General features: G+C 53.1%; 9 protein-coding genes across 9 annotated transcripts; 7 read left to right on the top strand and 2 right to left on the bottom strand.

The window, feature by feature from the left end:
• Positions 1–229: 229 nt before the first annotated feature.
• AYO21_00651 (hypothetical protein) lies at positions 230–1,185 on the top strand (the record flags this gene model as incomplete). Its single annotated transcript, XM_022650641.1, has 3 exons — positions 230–440; positions 619–712; positions 774–1,185. 3 exons carry the CDS (start codon positions 230–232, stop codon positions 1,183–1,185), a joined length of 717 nt encoding a protein of 238 aa, XP_022517255.1.
• Positions 1,186–1,674: 489 nt separating this feature from the next.
• On the bottom strand, positions 1,675–2,979 carry AYO21_00650 (hypothetical protein; the record flags this gene model as incomplete). The annotated part of the gene is made up of 1 exon (XM_022650640.1): positions 1,675–2,979. The coding sequence occupies one exon, from the start codon at positions 2,977–2,979 to the stop codon at positions 1,675–1,677; it is 1,305 nt and encodes a 434-aa protein (XP_022517254.1).
• A 720-nt stretch (positions 2,980–3,699) lies between these two features.
• Positions 3,700–5,253, top strand: AYO21_00649 (hypothetical protein; the record flags this gene model as incomplete). Its single annotated transcript, XM_022650639.1, has 1 exon — positions 3,700–5,253. One exon carries the CDS (start codon positions 3,700–3,702, stop codon positions 5,251–5,253), a length of 1,554 nt encoding a protein of 517 aa, XP_022517253.1.
• A 304-nt stretch (positions 5,254–5,557) lies between these two features.
• On the top strand, positions 5,558–9,465 carry AYO21_00648 (hypothetical protein; the record flags this gene model as incomplete). The annotated part of the gene is made up of 2 exons (XM_022650638.1): positions 5,558–5,824; positions 5,875–9,465. The coding sequence occupies 2 exons, from the start codon at positions 5,558–5,560 to the stop codon at positions 9,463–9,465; spliced, it is 3,858 nt and encodes a 1,285-aa protein (XP_022517252.1).
• A 950-nt stretch (positions 9,466–10,415) lies between these two features.
• AYO21_00647 (hypothetical protein) lies at positions 10,416–11,084 on the top strand (the record flags this gene model as incomplete). Its single annotated transcript, XM_022650637.1, has 1 exon — positions 10,416–11,084. The coding sequence occupies one exon, from the start codon at positions 10,416–10,418 to the stop codon at positions 11,082–11,084; it is 669 nt and encodes a 222-aa protein (XP_022517251.1).
• Positions 11,085–12,128: 1,044 nt separating this feature from the next.
• Positions 12,129–14,571, bottom strand: AYO21_00646 (hypothetical protein; the record flags this gene model as incomplete). Its single annotated transcript, XM_022650636.1, has 2 exons — positions 12,129–14,287; positions 14,352–14,571. 2 exons carry the CDS (start codon positions 14,569–14,571, stop codon positions 12,129–12,131), a joined length of 2,379 nt encoding a protein of 792 aa, XP_022517250.1.
• An 891-nt stretch (positions 14,572–15,462) lies between these two features.
• AYO21_00645 (hypothetical protein) lies at positions 15,463–15,993 on the top strand (the record flags this gene model as incomplete). Its single annotated transcript, XM_022650635.1, has 1 exon — positions 15,463–15,993. The coding sequence occupies one exon, from the start codon at positions 15,463–15,465 to the stop codon at positions 15,991–15,993; it is 531 nt and encodes a 176-aa protein (XP_022517249.1).
• Positions 15,994–17,319: 1,326 nt separating this feature from the next.
• On the top strand, positions 17,320–20,514 carry AYO21_00644 (hypothetical protein; the record flags this gene model as incomplete). The annotated part of the gene is made up of 1 exon (XM_022650634.1): positions 17,320–20,514. One exon carries the CDS (start codon positions 17,320–17,322, stop codon positions 20,512–20,514), a length of 3,195 nt encoding a protein of 1,064 aa, XP_022517248.1.
• A 716-nt stretch (positions 20,515–21,230) lies between these two features.
• Positions 21,231–22,340, top strand: AYO21_00643 (hypothetical protein; the record flags this gene model as incomplete). Its single annotated transcript, XM_022650633.1, has 2 exons — positions 21,231–21,544; positions 21,674–22,340. 2 exons carry the CDS (start codon positions 21,231–21,233, stop codon positions 22,338–22,340), a joined length of 981 nt encoding a protein of 326 aa, XP_022517247.1.
• Between the last annotated feature and the right edge of the window lie 246 nt (positions 22,341–22,586).

The raw sequence follows: 22,586 nt of genomic DNA, 5'->3' as shown, positions 1-22,586 counted from the left end.
TCGCTTCACGACCAACCAACATGTTTGATCGTCGACGACGCGGCGAGACCATGCAGAAGAGGCTCGTTCCTAAGTCTCGTGGGGCTCATGAGAATCTGCTATCTGAAAGCCAAGTGCATTTCTCATCGCGACTTTCTAAATTGGGATATGTTCGTTTGACTCCTTTTGTCGACATACATCTTTGCAACTCACAGATAGCGCAACAAAGTCTCTATTGGTGGACACAGAAATGTCCTTCGTCGGTAGCAGTCAATTGCAGACTTCGCTGTTACTGTTCTATGCGTTCCTTGTGGTATTACTGCCACAGTTTGTATGCGGCGACGGAGTAGGACTGCCGCCCTACGATGCAGAGTACGTTTATCAGACATCGCTGCAACCTCGGGCGACGACCTCTGCACCAGCTCCAAAAGATACTTGTGGGTTCCTCTCTGGAGATTATGGTAAGTTCAACTGAAGTGCCATTTCACAGATACATGGGAGTATTTGTTTCTCGTGATTCGTTACAGTACTGACTCGAGAGACCGGTAGATATACCACTTACTTGTCAGAGCTCACGCACCTGTGCGCGATTGAATTCTTTCGTGGGATGCTGCTTGCCATACAACTGCACCAATATAGCGACAACTTGTCGGGACTACACAAGCTCTGAAACCTGCGACTCTGACATATCATCCTGCACGACGACCGAGGAGCCACCAAATACTTTGGACTGGTAAAGCCTCTAAACCCCCAAGCTCAGCCCATCATCTGCGCTTGACTGATAGTTTCTATAGCTCGAGCCGGGCTCCATACTGCGGACAGCTCCTGCTGGAAGGCGGGTCGACAGCGTGGATATGCACCACAAAGAAGAACTATATCATGACGGTGCTCCGAGCGAGTATCTCCATCACGGTCGTCGAGACGGGGTCAACCATTATGGCTACATCTTCTGCAGCTCCACCCGCTGCTTCAGCAACGGGAAGGACCTCTACCGCAACACGTTTCACCCCTAGTTTCCCCGCGACTCCCCGTCAACCCGCCTCGGAGAGCATCGGCCCAGCGCTGTTTGGCGGACTGGCGATAGGAAGCATCGCGACCATGGCTGCCGTGACCGTCGCCAGCATCCTCTTCATCCGCCATAAGCGCCACACCCAGTATCAGTCGGTGTCTCAATCTGATCCGATCCGGTTGAGAACGGGGAAGTGAATAGATAGCTTGGGCAACCTTCCTACTTGTGGATAAGGAGGGTGTCTTCCATTGCACGAATAACGCGACCTGAACTTTTGAATTGTACTTTAGACGCAGCGATAGGCATTGACTGGAAAGTATGATGGATATCTCCCAGAAATTTCCAAGCGCTACGGCAACTGCCTGCTGCGGATTTCGAAGACTTTACTTGTTTACTCATGAAGCGCCGCTCGTGCAGAATATCCTATCATTTTAACACCTACACCGGATCCGACCCTGCGCGCCTAGGGAGAGATGCATTATTTCTTACAAATCTCCATGACTTTGCTGCTCTGTTTGAGCTCACTTTCCGTGAAAGTTTCACAGCGGCTTTTCCAGGAAAATATAGCAGGTATCGGTGCAAGCCATCCTGATCCGCTGGGCAAGTGACCACCCGAGTGCTCTTTGCTGCGATGCTCAGGACTTTTTGTTTCGAATCGCTTTCATTTTTCATCCAAGAAGCTTTTCTCACTTCTTGGTCCTCTTCCGCTTCACCCCGACCCTCTCAGCCTCGTCAACTTTTTCGTCGTCTCCAGAACTACTATCGTCCTTGTTATTCGCTCGTTTCGATGTCCCACCCTGCTCTTGTGTCGACCCAGTCTGCCGCCCCCCTACCCATACCGTCCCGCGGACCACCCCCGTCTCACCATCCCAAGACACCGTCATCTCGCGCCTATCCAGGTCCCTCTCCCTCAACCACTCTGCAGCGATCCGACCACACTCCTCGCCCACCCTCTCCGTCCCTTCCTTGAGCTTCTTCCCTCCACGGACGTTCATGCCGTGATCCGCGCCGTCGACCACAACTCGCCACGTGCGGGCCTTCATCTTCGCCCGGACGCTTTGTAGGGTGTCGAGTGGACACATGGTGTCGTGATCGCCGGAGATGAACAGCACGTCGACGTCCGCGTGGATGTCGAGGAGGATTTGGTCGCGCATGGCCCCGCTAGGGCTGACGAGAGGGTATGAGGCTAGCAGGAGCGTTTTGATGCCGTGGTCTGTGTGTGATGCAATCACAGCCGCACGGGCACCCATGCTTCGTCCGCCATAGGCCACTGGGGTGGGAGGGGAGCTGGAGTAAGTGGAAGTGCTAGTGCTGACCGCAGTGACCTTTCTCTTCTTCCCTGACACATTTACACTGCTTTTTCCCTGGGGACTGCCCTTATCTTGATCAGCCGGAATGATTGACCCATGCTCAATCTCATATTCTTTAACCACTCCAAACAGCCCCGCCCGGGCCTTGACGTTCATGCTCCCCTGAAACATGACCACCGCCGAGCCCGTGCCCGCGAAGCCGCGGGAGAAATTCACCATAGCTGCCGCAGAGAGATCGCCTCCCGCGCCGTGCGTGAAGATTAGTGATGTCGGGTGAGGCGCTGCATGGCTGCGCTGACAGGGGATGGTCTTGGTCGATGTCGATGGCGATTTCGCCGATTTGGCGGTTGAACTGGGGGTGGAGATTGTGAATTCTGTAAATTTATGAGTGGGGAAGACGAGACTGCGTGTCGGAGGGAGAGTGCTGTTGGTGGTGTTGGCAGGAGTGGTTTTTGTATTCGTAGTGCTCTTGGACTTGTCCTTGGTCTTTGTAGGATCTGGTTCGTCGCCCAGAGCCTCGTCAGGACGAGCCTCACCCTTCACCGTTTCCTCTAGGTGCGAGGACTCCTTTTCCACCGCTGATTTGGATTTCGCCTTCGCCTTCGCCTTCGTGCCTTTATCTGTAGCTGTAGCTATAGTTGCAGCGGACGACCTGGCTCCTTGCCTCGTTCGAGGGGCCATTTTTCGGACTCTTTGTTTTTAGAGGCGTAGAAATGCGCTGGCCTGCCCCTCCCTGTCTTAGTCATTGGTTGAGTGGTGGGGTAGATTTAATATCACGCAGTCAGAATCAGTCTCTCTTTTTGGCGTCGTGCTGAGGAAGAGTACGCTATCGAGTAATGTGGGAAGGAAGAGGGTAAAAGCCCATTGGGGGTTGAATGACGGTGAAATCAAACTTAAAGCTTCTCGTCATTGTCTCGTGTATGTCTCGTATTCGGGTTCAGGTACGACTATTATTTCCCCCGCTTCCCAATTCCCAGAATCCATGACACAATGTCTGCCTGGTATGTACAGGGTATAGAATTTTAGTATCCGTCGTCCATGGATGGTTTGATACGCTCACTCGTACAGTACATAGGTATCTGCTTAGCCAATCACATATGTACATGTTCATTTGCCACTTAGCGAGCCTCGAACATCCGAGATCGACCGGCCGTAAACTCCCGCAGATCTCATTGAGCACTATCACCCTACATTATGTACTCTATCAAGAACAAGTAACTTCTTTTTTTTTTTAGCTGGTGCTTTGTCTCATCGGCTAATAGTCAGTGGTATCCAGTCCACAACCACGACGCTAGCGTTTTGCGTTGTATTGTGTTACTTTACTTCAAGAAGCGACAAACACAATATTAGTACGTGTAGTCGGTACAAGGTATACATATCGCAACTGGTCTCCAATAAACAATGGGCGATGCCGGCGATACGAGCTCTGCAATACCACCGATATCGCGCATCGCCATCATAGGAGCCGGTCCCGTGGGCGTGTCGTGCGCAAAGTACTTGGTTGCCGAAAACGCGTTTGCGACAATTGACATCTACGAGCAGCGCGGACGGGTTGGAGGGATCTGGAATCTCTCGTTGCCAGACCGGTCGAAGCGGATTCCCATACCACAGACGGATCCGCTCTATGGGCAGCGGGTGTTAATACCGAGAACACAAGATGAAAATGAGAATGAGAATGAGAATGGCGTGGACGACACCGGAAACTCGCTAGAGTTTGAGTCGCCGCTGTACGACTACCTCGAAACAAATATACCCAAACACCTCATGGCGTTCTCCGACATGCCGTTTCCAGAGGAAGAACCCCTGTTCCCGAGTCATCAGGCTGTGTTGAGGTACCTGGACCACTACGCGGACGAAGTCAGAGAGTTGATTCGGTTCAATACAGCGGTCATAGATGTGCGGCCCGTCAAAGACCACGGTAACGAGCGTGAAAGATGGCATTTGACGGCCCAGAATCTCCTCACGAAAGAGGCTTCTCAAACTGTGTACGACGCGGTGGTGGTGGCCAACGGACACTATACCGTCCCATATGTTCCAGTCATCAAAGGTGTTGCGGAATGGAATGCGGCGTACCCTGAGGCCATCATTCACTCTAAAGCTTATCGGAGACCCCAAGTTTTCAGGGATCAAAAAGTCATTGTAGTCGGAAACTCCGCTTCAGGTTTGGATATCGCCGCACAAATAGGGAAGTACTGTCAGAAACCTGTCTTGCTTTCATCAAGATCAGTGTCCGCGTTCGGGGTATTGCCTGGAGGGGGGTACAGGGAAGACGTTGATGAAATCGTCAAGTTTCTCCCCCCTGACCACGACACCTCCAAAGCGGTGCGGTTCAAGAGTGGCCGCATTGAGAAGGATGTCGATGCTGTTGTGTTTGCGACCGGATACTTCTATTCATACCCGTTTCTATCCAGTGTGCTGCCTCCACTGGTCACAGACGGCTTCCGCGCAAGAGGCACATATCAGCACTTGTTCAGCATCGACCATCCAACGCTGGCATTTCCCGTAATCAATCTAAAGGTTATTCCTTTCCCGCTCTCCCAGAATCAGGCTGCCGTGGTGGCTCGGGTGTGGAGTGGTCGACTTGACTTGCCATCACCAGCCAAGATGCGAGACTGGGAGCACGAAACAGTTCACAAGAAAGGTGATGGCAAGTACTTCCATGTCAAGAAGTTTCCCGAAGATGCGAAGCAGATCAACGAGCTCTATGCGTGGGCCCTGCAAGCGAGAAAGAAGAACGGACTGCAGAATGACGGCGCAGGGAAGCTGGGCACACGGTGGGATCAGAGACAAGTCTGGATGAGGTCTCGATTTCCTGACATCAAGGCCGCATATACTGAGAAGGGCGAGGCTCGAGTCCATGTGAGGACAATAGAGGAGCTGGGGTTTGATTTCGTGAAATGGCGAGAGCAGGCTGAGGATAGAGACTTGGACATGTTTGAACAAGCTGATTGTTGAATGAGGGGGAAATGTGCTCGAACTTGGACCATCTCTTGCAATTTCTTCGCCGTGATGCTGCATGGGCTCGGCTAAGTTGCCTATACCGCCACACCGTGGCTGCCAACCGCAGTCGCCGGCCTCCAGTGGTTGCATCTCTCAAACCATCCATAAACAACCTTCCAGTCTAAGTCGTGTACTTGTACTCAAACACAACGCATTTCCCCATTGCGCATTGGTTCCGCCGTCTCTTCCAGCTCATGATGATCGTTGGACTGATCATGATCCCATTTTGTCCAAATTTCTTTCACGCCCACTGAGTATAATGAAGAAGCGTGCCCGCACCTCCAGCACAGCAGACGCCAGACCCCCCAAGCGCCAAAAGCAGCCCAAGTACACCAAACGAGATCCCTCACCCGGAGAGTGCGAACGCCTGCGGGCCAAGTACCCGAGGTTCGAGCAAGCAGGCGAGGGTAGTTGGCCTATCGAGACGGTGTTGAACCACCGTCGGGGTCGCAAGAAGAACACTTTTGAATTCAAGGTGCAGTGGACAGATCATCCTGAGACCAACGAGGCCTTCGCGCCAGAGTGGGTATGTGAAATGCAGCATCTTTTGCCGAGTCACTCTAATTGGGTTCACAGGTGCAAGCCGACGCCCTTTCAGAAGAGGTTATCGCGGACTATTGGGCTATCAGGAAGGCAAGGAGCGAACACGCCCGAGAGAGCAAGAGCAATACGGAACACCCAGAAGAAGGAACGAGTAGGAAGACTGCAGCGAGCAAACGCCGCGCAAGCCGTCGAGTGCAAGAGGACAACAGTCAAATTGGTCAACGACGTGTGACTCGGTTACAGAGCCAAATCAGTGCGCGTGATACGCCTTCGACTCCGTCAATCCTACCAGCATCCGAGTCAACGCGGGAGGACAGTGTCCCTCAGTCTCTTTCGAACCCAGCGCCGGTGTCCGAGGCAAGGTCAGACGCAGGGTCGGACGGAGAGTTTGAGCTGGGGTCAGACTCAGACTCAGAATCAGAATCAGACCTAAGGGCAGAATCTGCACTTGATCTAGGTCCTAAAACAGATTCAGTTCAGGCATTTGAGCCCGCAGCAGAGCCAACTGCAGGTGCAAGCGCGGAGACAGAACGGGCGTGGGAACCAGAGCCAGCGACAAACTCGGCCGCAGAGCTAGACGTGTCGACAAGCGCAGAGACAGAACCGCCGTGGAAAACAGAGCCAGCGACAAACTCGGCCGCAGAGCTAGGCGCAGCGACAAGCGCAGCGACAAGCGCAGCGACAGGATCACAGCGGCAAGCAGAGCCGGAAAGCTTGCTAGCGGCGAGATCGGCGTCAGAATCTAGGCTATCAACTCCTCCGCATACACTCTCAGGATCACGACAAGAAAATCTAACGAACTTCAGTCCATCGTCGTGCAAGAGAACACCCGAACCACCGGCGCCCATATCGCACCCTCCTTCTGGCAGTTTTGAAGCTTCCGCTCTTAACTCCACCCGTCCCTGTTCACGGGCTTCAGAACAGGAGTCCAGGAGCGACGGAGGGCTCAATACCCAACGGCATCCAAGAGTCTCTGCCCCGCCGGCTAAGGAGGCGCACCCGCCTGAGGGGCCAACATCCCCAGCGAAAGGACCCCAAGGTCGAGATTCCGCTGAGAAACTTGCTGTTGATAGCCGCGTTGTTGAAGGTGCACCTGTCGACTCTGCAACACAGACATCGCCTCTGCAACAGTCACACAGTGGGACTGGCTCTTCCGATTTTCTGGCCAGAGACCGTCTTCCTCCAGATTTAGGGGACGTCCTGCTGTTGTACAATTATTCGCATCGCCCGCCAATTTTGGACCCTACGTATCTTGGCCTGAAAGGAACTCCTGACTCGAGACAAATTCCTGACAAGATGGACTTCCCAATCGATACGATCAATAATCCCACGGTGGTGCATGCCCCGGAGCCTGAACTTGACCGTACTGACGATACCGCAACGTCGACGTATGATGGTACCCTCGGGGGAAGTGCACTTCCAATCCAAGCCTCGATAGAAGACGAAGAACACACTTCCAGCGGAGAGCAGTTCTCATCCGAATCCAAGGCAAGTTCAAGTCAGCAATCCGTCGAAAACGAACCGGATGTGCCTCAAGTGGCAGGGTTGCTCCCAACTAGCGTGCCCATACTTGGTCTCGCCGAATATGCGATAGCACTTCCCTGTGAGGGCAGGATACAGTCCACATATTCGGACATTATTAAATCAAAAGAAAAGTCCATCAAGAAGTTTCTTGGTAGACACGATTCGGTTGGGTCGTCAAGCCGATCTCTCACTCATGGTCACGAGAAAAACGAAATGAATGAAATGATCCTGCACCTGCACGACACGGTCACACATATGGATCTTGGCTTACCGGGCATACCCACCCACTATCCAGGCAATTCGCAGGAACATGCGGCGTATGCAAATTATGCAGGCTCGAAATTCTCCTTTCTTGGGCACCTCGTTGATATCATGAAAAACATTGGGTGCTCGATTATCATTATGGCTCGAGAAGGCCCGGTTCAAGATCTCATTGAGGATTATCTCAAGATGAAGCAAGTCGCTGTGAACCGACAGGACCGAATGAGCCGCACCAAGGCACCAGTTCCAGATCGGTTCAGTACGGATTTCCAGGTTGAACTGGTCACCACATGGTCAACACATCAAGTCGCCATCTACAGCAGGCCTATCTTGATGATCGCTTTTGATGCTTCTTTCGACGCTCAAGATCCTCAGGTCCGACGCATACGGGCGCATTTCTCTGAGAGACATCCTAATCTAATGCCGGTCCTCCATTTGCTGGTTGCAAACTCGTCCGAGCACGTCGACCGCTGTCTGCCAAAAAGTATGCCATCTCCCATGAGGTTGAAAGCGCTGGTCCGAGCCACCTTTCAAGCATGGCCGAATCTTGGGGGAAAGCCGGCATATGTACCTCGTCCGTCGGATGAACCAGAGGGCAGATCCATGGACTTTTCCGACCTCCAGCGGGCTATTAAAAAGAGCCCTGAACGGAAGCTTGCGTTGCATGCCAGCCATGTCATGCAGGCCGCTATCTCGCCCGAATTTGATGCCGTCTGGGACACGAACCGCATGATGCCGCCGTTGCAGTTGACAGATTACAAAGAAACACCTCCCAAGCGTAGTGGCATTAATACCAGGGCAGGGACGCCAAGGGAGCCCCCAACTCGATCTAGGACTCCTTTATCCCGTGCCGACACTCCCTCGGGCAGAAAACGTTTGCGGGAGGTTGACGGGTTTCTCCCGGCGCTACAAAAGCGACAACGTCTTACACCTCTTCGGGATTCGACCGAGTCGAGTAGCAGGATTGACCCGAACCAAGTTACACAACTCCGAGATCAAATCAAGAAGCTGGAGGCAGACCTGGAATCGGAAAAAGAGGCCCGACAAAAAGCGGAACAGGATCGAGACAATCTGCAGGAACAGCTGATACAGTGGAAACAAGACCATGCCGGCCTACAACACCGTTACGAGAAACGAATGATGAAGTGCCACGAACTAGAAAAGCAAAACAAGAAAACCCTAACATTGGTGGAAAACATTAGAAACCAAAACAAAAGAATTGCAGAGGAGCATGCCACTCTAAAGCGGAAGAATGACGATTTGCGGAAAGAATTGGCTAACACGCGGGCGGAGATCGAGGCTGGCGGCGGCGATGCGGCGGCCGCAGAAGCTGCGAGGGCAGAAGCTCGCATGCTCCGTGCGCGGAATACTGAAGTGGAGAAAGCCCTCGAGAACAACCGCAACGAATTCGAATTCACTCGGACTCAATACCAGGAGGCATCAAACAAGGCTGCCGAGTTTGCCAACCAAATCAGAGGCCTGGAAGAAGAGATTGCAACCCTGCGCAAGCTGGCGGACTCGGAGAAACGACGCCTCAAGGAGACCAACTACAGGCATTCTATCAAGCAACATCTCGACAAGATCGGCGAACTGGAATTGGAATGCAAATCACGGGATGCGCGTCTCCGAAAGCTAGAAGATGAGAATCGCCACTTGAAGCGAAACCGTGGCATTCAGACTCGAGGGTCCAGTGCGCAACCGCCCGGCAGTCCCGGGCTAGACGGGCACGGTGGTAGAGGTACAAGAAGCCGGCAAGGCAGTCCCGCCCCTGGACTGTTTGCAAACTCGCATCATAACAGTGTCACAAACAGAGGCAGTCTGCTGAGACATGAGCGGTAGAGTCGCAGCGAAGGCAGTCGAAGCCGGGTGACGGATGGGCACCAGGGAGGCAGGTCGAAGACCTGTACCAGGAGAGCCCTCAAGGCGTGATTCAGGGGGAGGCCGACAACCGGGCACCTCTGAGACTGCAAGGAGCTGACAGAGCGGGATATTGCAGTAGGTCATATCGTCTGGGACGTTTTGTTTGCTCTGATGGTCTCGAGCATTTCCAAGGGAAAACGGCCGTATCTTGTTCGTGTGCGGCTGGTATTAGTTGGTGTCTATCGTTTCTGGGAGTTCATGGCGCCGTACAAGAGTCTTGTTTGTATACATTTAGTGTCGTATGTATATTTTCAGTCTTTTATAGAGCTTACAGTGTTTAGAAGCATGCGGGGGGGAGTCTCTGCTATTTGAGAGTAAACCAGCCATGACTTGATGGCGAGGCTGCGCGAGTCTGAGATATTGTCCCGATTAGGAATGACTCCCGACCGCCTTCTTGGGCGCTACTTTAAACTTGACCTTTGACCCCAGCTGTTTGCTCTATGGAAGCGGCTTTTTCTTGTGGTACTGGTTCCTCCGCTAGCATAGAATCCATCCTAGGTCATACCGCGAATCGAATTGGTGGTTAGTTTGTTACTCGTCATCATGCAACTAACCCAGTTCCTTAACCAGCCTTTGACAATGAGGCTGAACGAGTTCGACTGGCCGGGATACTCGCTGCGTGGTCTGGAGAGGACTCGCAGAGGGATTTCGTCGAAGGTGCGAGGACCATTGCCTCCGGAGCTTCCATTTCGAGGGTTTCTGGGCAGCAGGGTGATTATGTATTCTTGTAAGTGGCCATCTCTGCTGGGAGGACATCCCCGATCATCTCCTGGCATACTCTGAAAATCTAACTCGAGCCCCCCACGCATTTGTGTGCGCAAAAAGGCATCGCTACCTGTCTCGGTATCTGGACGGCATGGCATTGGAGCATGGGCAATCTACCCGTACCACCACCACCACCGCAGCAGTATCCAAACGGTGCCCGAAGACCATCACCCAGTGCGCCCTCCTCCCCACGGCGGAAAATGCTGGACGACCTGGTCACGCACTTCACCGTCAAGCTGGACGACGTCAAGCAACACAGGTGGTGGACCCTGGTCACCCCGGCGTTCAGCCACGTCCAGACGTACCACATCCTGGGCAATCTGTTCGCCTTCTCGACGTTTTCGCGCATGCTCCTCGCCTACGGCATCGGGCCCGTGCGGTATGCCGTGCTGATTCTGGGCTCTGCCGTGTCGGGCAACGCGGCGTTTCTGTACCAGGCTGCGCAGAGACAGCAGACGCAGCAGTGGCAACGGCAGCGGCGACAACCGCAAGAAACGAGAGCGCTCGGCCTCTCCGGCGTCGTCATGGGCCTCGGCGCCGCCGTCTCGCTCGCCACCCCGCGCTTCAAGGTCCTCCTGTTCGGCGTCGTCCCCGTCCCCGTCTGGCTGCTGATGGCGCTCTACACCGTCTACGACTCGGCGCGGCTCGACGACCAGGCCTCGACGACCGGCCACGCGGCGCATCTGGGTGGTGCGGCTTTTGGCGTCCTGTACTACGTCGCCGCGCTGCGGGCCCAGGCTGGCTTGCCGTTTGCGTGGGTTTTTAGACGCTGAAACACGAATGTGACGGTCGGTGCAGGTGAATGCGGATGTGAGGGTTATTCGCTAAGACGTACAGGGATTTTGCGGAAAGAGGAGGGGGAGCCCGGTAATCTTGCATTGTGGCGGAAGAAAATATACCACAATCAGCTAGGTTGGTAAGGAACCATGCATACCGCGTCTGCCATCGTCGCCAGGACGATCTATCTCTCTATCTACATATGTCCCACTACATATACGTGTGGATTCCACCACGAGGGGGATATAAGTGGCTTGGTGTGGCGTTACTCGGAAGACGAATTGAATGGATGAATAATGAAACCTGATTGATTGATTGATTGATTGATTGGATCTGTTTACACTTGAAGCATGCATTGCACGCATAGAGTACCTAATCCCCGGTACAAGCCAGGTCAAGCCAGGTCAGGCCTATCCTGTCATATCATATCGTTCGAGGAATAGGGGGGAGCAGGTCGCAAAAAGACAGCTCTTGGCCATCGTCCATCAAGAGATGTGGCCCCAATACCCAGTCCCGACACCCCCAAGCAAAGCTCCAACTCGGTGACAATGACTTTGCTGTGTCACGGCCAACGAACACCGCTCAGCTCTTCTCAGTTCAGCTCAGCTCGGATTCATTTCGTCTTCTCTTCTTGCCCAATCTCAACCATGAATGAATGAACCGTAGAACCATAGAGCCCGTCGCGATATGCAAGAGTTCATGCCACCGTGTTCTGCTCTGTTGCTGTCCTAGCCATCCATGCATTTAACGACAAACGCAGCCGCACAGCGCAGCCACACACGATCCATGCCACCTGCCGACCACTGCCCATTTCGCCATGTTCTCCAAACTCCCCAGCATCCGATTTCCAGCCACCCTGATAAATGCCATAACCTGATAGCACGGTGTAGTGCCTCGTCCAACCGACGTTCCGTGTTTCGCCACATTATTGTCAACTGAACAATATGTTCAATTCCTTCGAGGTACCTCTTTTCCAATTCCGTAGTAATCGCCCAGCAACTTGTGAGTCTGAACGTTGCCGCCGTTTTTGTCATGCAACTTCATTTGGCCTGCTCCGGGAGGTAGGCGCCTCCAGCAATGACAAGATTCATGTTGGTAAACTTGACGGTGTAGACAGGACTCTGCTTGGTGAGGAACGCACTGATTTGATCGCTGGTCACGACCGCGTCCTTACCGCGTCTCTTGCCTCCCTGAATTCCACTGACGCTAACACTACTGACGCCCGTACTGCCAACGCCAGTGCCCACACCCGACGCGCCAGCCGATGTGCCCGAAGTGAGGTTGAGGTTCGACGTTGGAGCGTTGGCACCGCCGGCGGATTTTGGAGCTCCATCCTGCGTAACACCTCCACTCTGTGTGGATGTTGCACCATCACCTGCTTTGTTCGTGTTTGCCCCGCCGGCAGCAGTGGAGGTTGAAGCAGCTTCCTTCGCCGGACCGGTAACATCCCATGCTCTAACAGTACAGTCCGCACCACCACTCACCAGCACCGATGACTCAACAGACCAACTCAAACTCCAGATGCCCCCTTTGCCATGGCCGCGCATTTTCTTGAGCAGTCGTCCAGGCGACAGATCCCACAGAAGTATGACACCGGTGTCATCTGCCGATGCAAGAATCTTGCCATCTCGAGAACAGGATATGGCTGTGATGACCGACGTGTGGCCTGTGAACATTCTGACGGCATTCCCGTTGTTCAAGCTCCACATTCTGACCGTCTTATCTGAGCCGGCAGTAAACACGTAGTTTGAGTTGGGATGCCAGGCTACCACATCCACATCGTCGTCGTGACCTGCTAAGATCCGTACTTGGCGAATTTGTTCGCTGAACCAGATTCTTGCCGTCTTGTCGTGGCCGCATGATGCGAAATAATGTCCAAATGGAGCCCAGACGACAGACCAGATAGGGCCGACGTGACCTTTGTACACAACCATGCACTGAAGGAGATCGATGCTCCAAAGACGGATCGTGCCATCTGCGGAACATGACAAGAGCCATTTTGCATCCGTGTCTGCGGAATCTGGGGTAGGCTTGAAAGTTGCGGGAGCGAAGGAGACGCTGTACACAGGTCCAGAGTGACCAATGAGACGTTGAGAGTTTTGCTGCTGGCCGTTCGGCGCCGGGGGCCCAAGTGCTGTGCCATCCAACGTCCATACGCGGATGTACGACTCTGAGAAGCCGGCAGCAACCAATCTCTGATCACCACTAAAGTCCAAACAGCAGATCGAGTCGTGAGTATTATGGAACGTGTACATGACCACGCTTAGCCCTGGCCCAATCCCACCAGTACGGGATTCGATTTTGAGACGGTCGCGGTTTTCACGAATCTTTTGGACCTCCATGGCAACGTCTCGCGCAGTAGATGCTGGGAACGGAATTTCAGCTCGATTTGGTCCCTCATCTTCGTCTTCTTGCTTGATGTTGACCAGCTCGTGAGTTTGAACCAATGTAGGTTGTCCCGGTTGAGGGGGCATCTGCAAATCGAGTTCTTCAAGTTCCGCACGGACGTCTGCTTCAGCGTCTTTTTCCATAGGCAACTTGCCAAGTTTGAGGGTCGCGAGATTGTTTCCCACGTTCGGGTCTGTTGATGAGATCGCATTTCCTGGTTTGTGTCCTGGGATACCTTCATCCTCGGCGGGCATATCTTGACCGTCGATTCCTCGTTGAATTACAGACGCGAAACTGAAGCGATCGTCTGCTGCGCGTTCGACTTGTCGTAGATCCAGATGGTTCTCCACAATCGCCATGAACAGTTTGTAGCCCACCTGTGGCAGACTTTCGAGGAACTGCATAAAGTAGACGTAGGCAGGGTTACTCAGGGACAGCCGGTATTTATTGTCTCGGTAAATCTTTGCAATCTTGTCTTCGCCATGTTCTGACAACGTGATGTGCTCGAGCCCTCGCAGATCGTATTCATGCTCCTTCTTAAAATCCTCAGAGAACTTCTGAAACAGCCTAGTGGCTTCCTTTGGATAGAAGAGTTTGACCAGATCCAGGTATGAGTAGACGAAGATAGGCCAGAGCAAGCGTTTTACTTCTGGTTTGTAGATATCGAGAGCATCATCTGTCCATGCATGTAGTCGAGAAAACATCTCGTAGTAGCGTGGAGGGCCCGAAGGTGCTGGTTTCAATTCTGCATCTTTGGGAATTTCTTGATTTGCCGACTCTGCTCGGAGAGTGGCTTCTGTTCTGTGGTAGCCTTTCTTCGCGAGGTAATCAATCACCTGAAAAAGCCGTTAGCACTTGTCACCGAAGCAATTTACGAAAACGTGAACATGCAGCAGAGAAACGAGGCATATAATCCGGGCTTGTATCACGTTCGGCCTCACGTTCAGCCTCTTCCTGTTTCTCGATATCCTCGAGATAGGCGTAAGGGTGAAACAGGTTGACCGAAGATGGTCCAGGTGCTGCGGCTTCGAGATCAGCTTCGTATGGCTTGCATCTCTTACGTGGTCTCCCTCGTGGTCGAGGACTCAGATCCATGCTGAGAGGGTGGTGTCCAAGTAGGGCACAGCGACTTCCGACGTGTCTAGCAGGCTCCTGAAGCAAGATGGCTGATGTCTGGTTGATGGATTGTTTTGTAGACAAAGATCAAGTCCTTCTGGGAAGAAGTGCGGCATAGATCCATCAACCCTTGGTGCGACCATGTGACAGTCAACCTGCTTAACCTTCCCGTTGCTGTCGCTGACCAAAATTGCCAAGCATTTCAACCGCCCAAACGGGTCGACGGCAAAGTGTGATCCTCTTCAACAACAACATCAAAGACACGGCAACATTGAAGATAAAGGGACACTGTAAAACCAGAGAAAATGGACTGCTCACAATTTGATTGAGGTTCTGTTGCGACATTCCTCCTCCGGCACCTCCTGTTGCGCTAGCTGTGGGCGCTGAAGGCGCAGGGCCAGGCGCATTTCCGACGCCATTTACCAGAGGAGCAGAGGTAGGAGTGACCAGGGGACCATTTGGCCCAGTACTTGCGCTCCGTGGCGCTGGGCTGGGCGCCGACATGGTTAATTTTCGCTCATGCACTGACAAATTTGTCTAGGACGATGGAGAGTCAGACTATATCTGATGAAGAGAGTGACGGGAGACGCAGGAGCTGGCGATCGCGGGTGGTGAGGTGATGCAAGAGTCTGGACTGTGACATGGAAGTTGGTGTTGGTTTACGTGATTCTGATATTGACGGCTTCGCCAACTTTGGAAAGCTCGGATAACTTTCCCTGAGCGGCACACTGCCTTGTCCCAATTCACAATGCCCTTTCACGGCTCTACGGACTCCTTCTGAACACGATCGTTATCACAGGTTTGTATAAGCTGAGAGAATGCACAGACCATCGACACACCGCTTACACAGTCAGTCTCGCGATTGCAGCCATGGAGGTTGACCAGCCCAGCGACAGCAAACCCACCAACTTTACGCCTGCGACTCGAATTGCAGAATTGAATGAGATCGACCGATCTATCTCGACCCTTCTGTCTGCGGCCTCCGATGCTGTTGGCATTTTATCGAACTCGCCTAATTCTGGAAAGCAGGAGACGGCTCTACGCTCATCGTCCAGCGCCCGGGAAGCATTTTCAGCAGCGGCCGAGTCCTACTTCTCCACCCTTTCCTCGATCGAAGTCCGACTTCGACGCCAAGTCTATGCTTTGGAAGAGGCCGACCTAATCCGATCCGGGGATGACAGAGATACAAGAAGAGGGCGAGCCATGGGTGGGGACAGTAACTTGACCAGAGTGGGCGGTGGTCCTCTCGACCCTAGTTGGCTCAATGCCCGGGCGAGTGACGCTGTGGAATTGGGAATGAAACAAGAGCTTCTGACGCAGGCGAAAGAATTCATGAAACAAGCAGAAAGAGAAGAGCGTAACAGTGGCCAGGACACCGTCAACGAGAAATCCCTCAGTTAAAGAGCCGGAAACCTAGAACTGCCTTCGATGACCCCAGCAACCTATCCTCTGCTGACTCGAACCTCATGGACGTCTGATATTCATGGTGATATCATACTGTCTCCTGGACGACCAGTTCGACAACCGCAGCCGCAGTATGAGCTGACAAACTGCTGCTCGTGAAGATGTCGATGGAGATACCAACTCGCAGCCACGAACAAAACTGAAGCCTCCCCCACTATCTTGACAGCGCTTCCACGTGCTTTGCACTGTATCCGTGAGGGGACGACAGCGATGGATGGATGTCCTGTTAGATGGCAGCGGTAAAAGGACCAAAGCATTTCCAACCTCGGCTACAAACTATGGCATGGACTACCCACAGCTCCCTTGGAGGTCACCACGGTCTGACTGCTTTTACCCCTACTCACCTTGTAACTTCCTCAGGGCGCATGCCATTTGTTTCGTGACGACTTGATCTATGATCTCGAGGGAATGTCTAGTGGAAGACGCGCTGGCATGTTTTCAAAACTTACGGACATATTGCTGCCTCCGTACCAACCCGAGTTTGCGAATTACAATTTGCAGAGGATAGCAGACATGCTGTCAAAGACGTGGTTGGAGATTGTGAGCCAACATTAAGCTGGACCCTTAAGCTGGGACTCTTGTCTTCGGCTGTTCCCTGTTGGAGATACAGCCCCATTTACGGGACCGACGATGTTGCAAGTCCAACAATCCCAATTGTCTTATAGGAGAAAGCCCGAAGAGCCGCGATACCAGGCACAGAGACATTCAAGTCCGAAATAGAGAGTATGATCTCCAATATGCTCATTAAGTTGCCTTCTCCCGTTAGTTCCTTTGGCGTTTACATTATCGGATTTTTCTTGTCCCACACTGTCGCATCAGGCCAAACAATTCCATCACCCTTGGACATCTGGGCTATTTCTAGAGGGGTACTGCCCTTAGTGGAACATGGTCGAGAGCCTTGAGCAATCCAGGTAGTGAGTGGCTTGTGGTGTGTGATAGAAGTGTGGGGAGGGCCGTTATCGGCTCACCATCACATGGTCTTTGTCAATAAACTGCTGCTTTAATGCACACAGGTTCCAGCGCAGCAAGCCTCATACACTTAAATCCACGGGAAGTCAGGGGCAATCATAGGGCGGCATCACACTTGTCCCCATCGGGGGTAAGATGCCAACCCAGACCAAAGCTTGGCATATCGACGAGTCGCGACCTTTGATGAACAGACTGTCAACCTTTGTTTACCACTCCATCTTGCGATCTCGTTACTTTCTTCATATAGCTTCTCATTCGCAGCTTACTGTGCACCTCCGGCTGCGCCGGATTATCATGGATAACATCAGTGTTGACGAGGTAGACCCGAAACCTAAACGACCAATTCTACGGCGTGAGGGTTCCGCAGCGGCTCCCCCTCCGCCTCCCTCACAACCACCACCAGCTCCACCGTCACAGCCAGATCCCACAGACTCTCTAAGCCTTCCACAGTTAAGGCAGCTGGTGGGACAATTTCCAAAAGTCGAACAAACTCCCTACGCTTTCCACTATCAGGATGCTGAGGACTTTGAGCGCGAGATTGATCAGTGGTTTCATTACACTGAACTTGAGCAGGACCGACAGTATCTATTAACGTCTCTTGAAGCATTCGAGCAGAGGTGGAAAATCTTCTGCCAATCAGAATCGATTTCCGACGACTCAAAATGGATTGCTGTTAGTCAAGACCAGCGACGGAAGTTCGTCTCGGGTCTTGTCAGTGATCTGGACGATGAGGATTACAATCTACGCATCGAGGCGTTGTGCTGCATCTACTACATATTGATGGGGGCGTGGAGCAACACCTCTGGACTGGAGACGAAAGAGATTGTTGCCGATGAAGAGTCCCTCTCTCAGTCTGAGGACGACCGGTGTAATGTGGCGCAGGTCCAATGGATGCACAATGGTGCCGACATAATGGAACAGTGCTCGGTTATTCCCCAGATTTACAGTTGCTTGATCCATGCGTCAAAGGCTCCAGACCTAGCCCACCATCCTCAAGCCGCCGAAGGTGAAGAACCAACCGAGGGAGCGTTCGGAGAAAACGAGTACCGAGAGCTCAGTTTATGTCTTTCTTGCTTGTATATTTTGATCGAGTCTTCCCGGGTTCGCATTGAGACAGCCGCTGGACAGGCCCTACGACATTCGATCTCAGTTTTACAACCCAACTTCCTAGTCTTTCTTGTCGGCATGATTTCACGTTTACGATGGGACGAACTGTACAATATACCCCTGATGCATGCGTTGCAGCTGTTCTGGAAGTCGATTCTACTCTTGTTTGGGAACGTCTCGGGCCATCTGGAAAAAGTCAAAAGCATATTGCAACCCCGTGCGGATCCATTCTCTGCAGAAGCCTCTCACCCTGTGCTTACAGCATCCCCATTAGACTATCACCTCTTCCGGCAGGAAATTACCTCGAAATACCCGGCATATAACCCGCCACCGCCCATAATACCCTTGGAGATTGAGCAGAAGACCATGTTGCCCTCACTATCGACCCAGTCTCGGGGTGACATCCCAGGGTTTGCGGGAAGTGGCATGAGTGGTGCAGCAACCCGAGGATCAATCCTCCATCAACCAGTGCACATCGCCACTCCGGCTCCTTCACCTCCTCCATCACCTATTGGCCCTGGTGGAAAGGCTGGTAAGAAACAGAACTACCAGACCAACCAGAACTTTCCATTCCTTTATCCGCCACTGGATAGCACCAGCGACAATATCGGCGGAAAAGGTTCGACGAGCGTTCAGGATATGATGGTGGGGAAGAAGTGGGAGGGCAGTGACGTCCCTCTCTCTATTATCGAGGCAGGAGAATTGTTCGCAAGTCGTATGAGGATGACACGTGCAATGCGCCAGCTTTGGAGAGAGCGAGATTTATTCATGAAGTTTGAAAGAGGGTGGAAAGGAGAAACGAAATATGATTCCACAGAGGATCAAAACGAAAGAAATGAGGAAGAGAAGGAACTCGAGACCCTCGAAGACCCAGACCTGCGTTCCCGTATGTTGGCAGTGGACGATTTCTTCCACCATGCTCTTCCGGATCTGCAATCTCTGGTCATTGTGATGATGAAAGTGATGCTCACCAATGTGCAAGATATTGCTATTCGCAATGGGGGTGTCCAGGAGCCGGGCCAAATCGGAGCTCTGAACCGCACGAAGTCGAACTCTAACATGGTCCAGAACCAGACGCTACCGATGCCACCACCGCCGCCTCGTCCCAATGAAATAACTCTAGAAGATCTGGATAATATCCGCTCTCGAGAGATCAGTCAACAGGCAGTATCTGGCGCCTTGTTCCTCCTGTTAAAGTGGTTCAAGGTGTCTCATATTCTGAAGTTCGAGTATATGACCCAGCTCCTCCTGGACTCTAACTACGTGCAGCTCACGCTGAAATACTTTGCGCATCAAAACCTGGAGGATCTCGTGGCTTTCAGATACGACAGGGATGATCTGAGCGTTTGGCACTATTGTCACGTTCACTCAGACCATCCGCCATTGTCACCCACGAGCCCAGACGAAAGATCAGAAGCTTCAGATGGGGATGAAGCCGTTCCACCACCTATTTCGCGCCACAGGAGGTCACCGACAACGCAATCCGAGCCCCAAGCCCCTTTCGACCCAAATAATCCACAACAACAGACGCAACCAGGTTCAGATGCCGACACCCACCCATCGGTCGATGAGCTTGGGAACCCGCTTGGTCCTCTCCCAACAAGCCCGATTACCACCTACTCGTTTCGGCAATTCCAGACCTCCATCCATCTTCTTCGCGTCTTGCAAAAGTTGACACGAGGAAAATCTCACCGCATCCTGTTTCTCGTTCAGTTCAAGTCCTCCCAAATCTTGCGCCGAGTACTACGTGTCCCGGACCCGACCTTGCGGTTATATGTACTCAAGCTGTTCAAATCACAAGTACCCTACTGCGGCCGAAAATGGCGGCAAAGCAACATGCGAGTTATTACGGCGATCTACTTGCACTGCAGGCCAGAGCTGAGGGATGATTGGTTGGCAGGCATGCACGATGCCAACGTTGAGGGCGAGGTCGATGAGGCAGTGCCGCTCGAGTGGGCGCTCAGGGGTTTAACCTTTTGGTGGCAGAAAAGGAGATATCCCGACGTGACAAGGAAAGGGAAGAAAGGCTCGCAACCAACAGTTGAGGGTGATATCGACGAGAGCGAAGTTCGACTGGACGACATTGACGATGACGAACGCGATTTCTTTCAACGGGAACTGGATGCCCTTGGATGGGGCCTCGCCGGGTTGCGCATAGCTGATGGTTCGGAAGATGTTGTCTTTGGTGAAGAGGCCGCCGGTGTCAATGGAGCGTATCCCATGGCTAATGGCGAGACCAACAACTTCAATGCTGGGGTGACAGCATCGGGCAGCACGGGACAACCCGCAGGCATGGGTACGGGAACACCTCTGACTCCAGTACCCCAGCCGCAATGGGTCGTTGCAGACGCAGCCACGCTGGAGAATTGGCAAAATAGTTAGGGACTTGCCGAGAACCCTGGCACCGATCTTGGCGATTGCGACTTGCACGAATCAGGGGACAGTAGTCGACAGGAAGAGCCGCATGAGGGATGGTTAGGTCTTAACGCAGAATTGCGGGATATCTTGGATGGGGTGTCCCTACATGGTTGGGAACCAGGGGAATGAGCTCTGGGAACTGCGGGAGCGAGGTATACAGGCGCTATGATGAAAAAAAAAGGTGCATCTGAATCCACCACATGCCGTTGAGATGGGTTAGATTAGCTATTGGTGTTTTCTGCGTGCTCACCCAAGTCTGGTGCGCGAGTGCCCAGCAGAAACATGGCAGTTAGTAAACATTGATCCTAGCCTTGCCAGCCTCGGTATCTTGTGCGGCCCCCGCGTGGAGCCTCGTCGGTTCCGCCCCTTCGGTATCAACTGTAACCTCGTACCTCGATCGGTCTGACTACCAAGGACAGGGTCCATTTACGGCCGTTGGTCTCTTCCAAATAACAACCACACGTCTCGGCCGTTGTGAGTTCTCGATTCTATATAGGATCATCGACACACCATCTTCACACATCTCCCAATCTTCACATTCACTCCTGTTGTCCCAGTATTTTGTTGTTGTCCACCACCGAAGCCGAAGATATCCCGGGCACAGCGCAGCGGGTTCCATTCGAATCCTCCTTGGTTCCCCTTCCAACCCCGAGTCTCCTCTCCCCCTTCACGCAGACAAGATGCCGCTCCCGAAGCACGAGTATGTCTCCTCCGTATGGCAGCCCGACCTGTTCCGTGGCAAGGTCGTCTTCTGCACCGGCGGCAACGGATCCATCTGTTCCGCGCAGGTGCGTGCCCTCGTCCACTTGGGCGCCAATGCCTGCATCGTCGGGCGGAATGTCGAGAAGACCGTCTCGGTGGCCAAGGACTTGGAGACGGCGCGCGCGGGAAGCAAGGTCCTGGGGATCGGCGGCGTCGATGTCAGGGACGTTCAGAGCCTGGGCAAGGCGGTCGACGAGTGTGTCAAGGTGCTCGGCGGCATTGACTTTCTAATGTAAGGGCTGCATAAATCCCCACACGCAGACACACACACAGTCTCTCATATACTCAAAATCTGCTTTCATGTGCCTTTGTCGAGGTACCTATCGATTGGAGGCTTTTTGCTGACAAGCCTGCAACACAGTGCTGGCGCTGCGGGCAACTTCCTGGCTCCCCTCGCCCAACTCTCCCCCAACGCCTTCAAGACCGTCATGGACATTGATATCCTGGGTTCCTACAACATCACCAAGCTCTGCCTCCCCCACCTCGTCGCCTCTGCCAACAAGTACAACTCGTCGTCCTCCCTTCCGAAATCAGATTCTTCAGGACCGGGCGGCCGGATCATCTACGTGTCCGCGACGATCCACTACACGGGCTTGCCCATGCAAACCCACGTCGCTGTCGCAAAAGCTGGTGTTGACGCCCTCTCGGCAAACGTGGCGATAGAATACGGTCCCCTCGGCGTCACCAGTAACATTATCGCTCCAGGTCCGATTGCAGGCACGGAAGGAATGGACCGACTTTCCCAAGAACACAAGAGACGAGATGATAAGACGGGAGCAAAGGTGGGGCGCAAAATCCCACTGGGACGATGGGGGACAATCAAGGAAATTGCAGACGCGACGGTATATTTGTTCAGCGACGCGGCAAATTATGTCACAGGAGACAGATTGGTTGTCGATGGTGGCGCATGGCACACGTTTTCCGGATCACCTGGATCGGATTTTGAGTATCCAGACTTCATCCTGAGTGGCAAGGAGGTTACAGGTGTGGGTGGCTCGAAGAAAAAGAATTCGGGATCGAAGCTGTAAATGAGGACCAGGAACTCGAGGTTGTGATGTTATATAATATGCTCCGGCGTGCTGGCTGATAGGCCTTCAAGAGGTGGTTAACAGCATTGTCTTTGTTGGGCAGCCTTTCCCTTGGGAGGCCCTTGAGAGGCCCTTGGGAGGGTGGGACGGGATACACGCTGGGCTGCAAATCTTTATGCTGTTGTTAAAAGGTCGCGGTATGGCTAGGCAGGTCTTGTAGCTCGAACGGGATCATACACAGCCACG

The sequence above is a fragment of the Fonsecaea monophora genome, assembly GCF_001642475.1.
Source record: "Fonsecaea monophora strain CBS 269.37 chromosome Unknown Scaff2, whole genome shotgun sequence".
Classification (NCBI taxonomy): domain Eukaryota; kingdom Fungi; phylum Ascomycota; class Eurotiomycetes; order Chaetothyriales; family Herpotrichiellaceae; genus Fonsecaea; species Fonsecaea monophora.
This window is presented reverse-complemented; position numbering and strand designations above follow the sequence as displayed.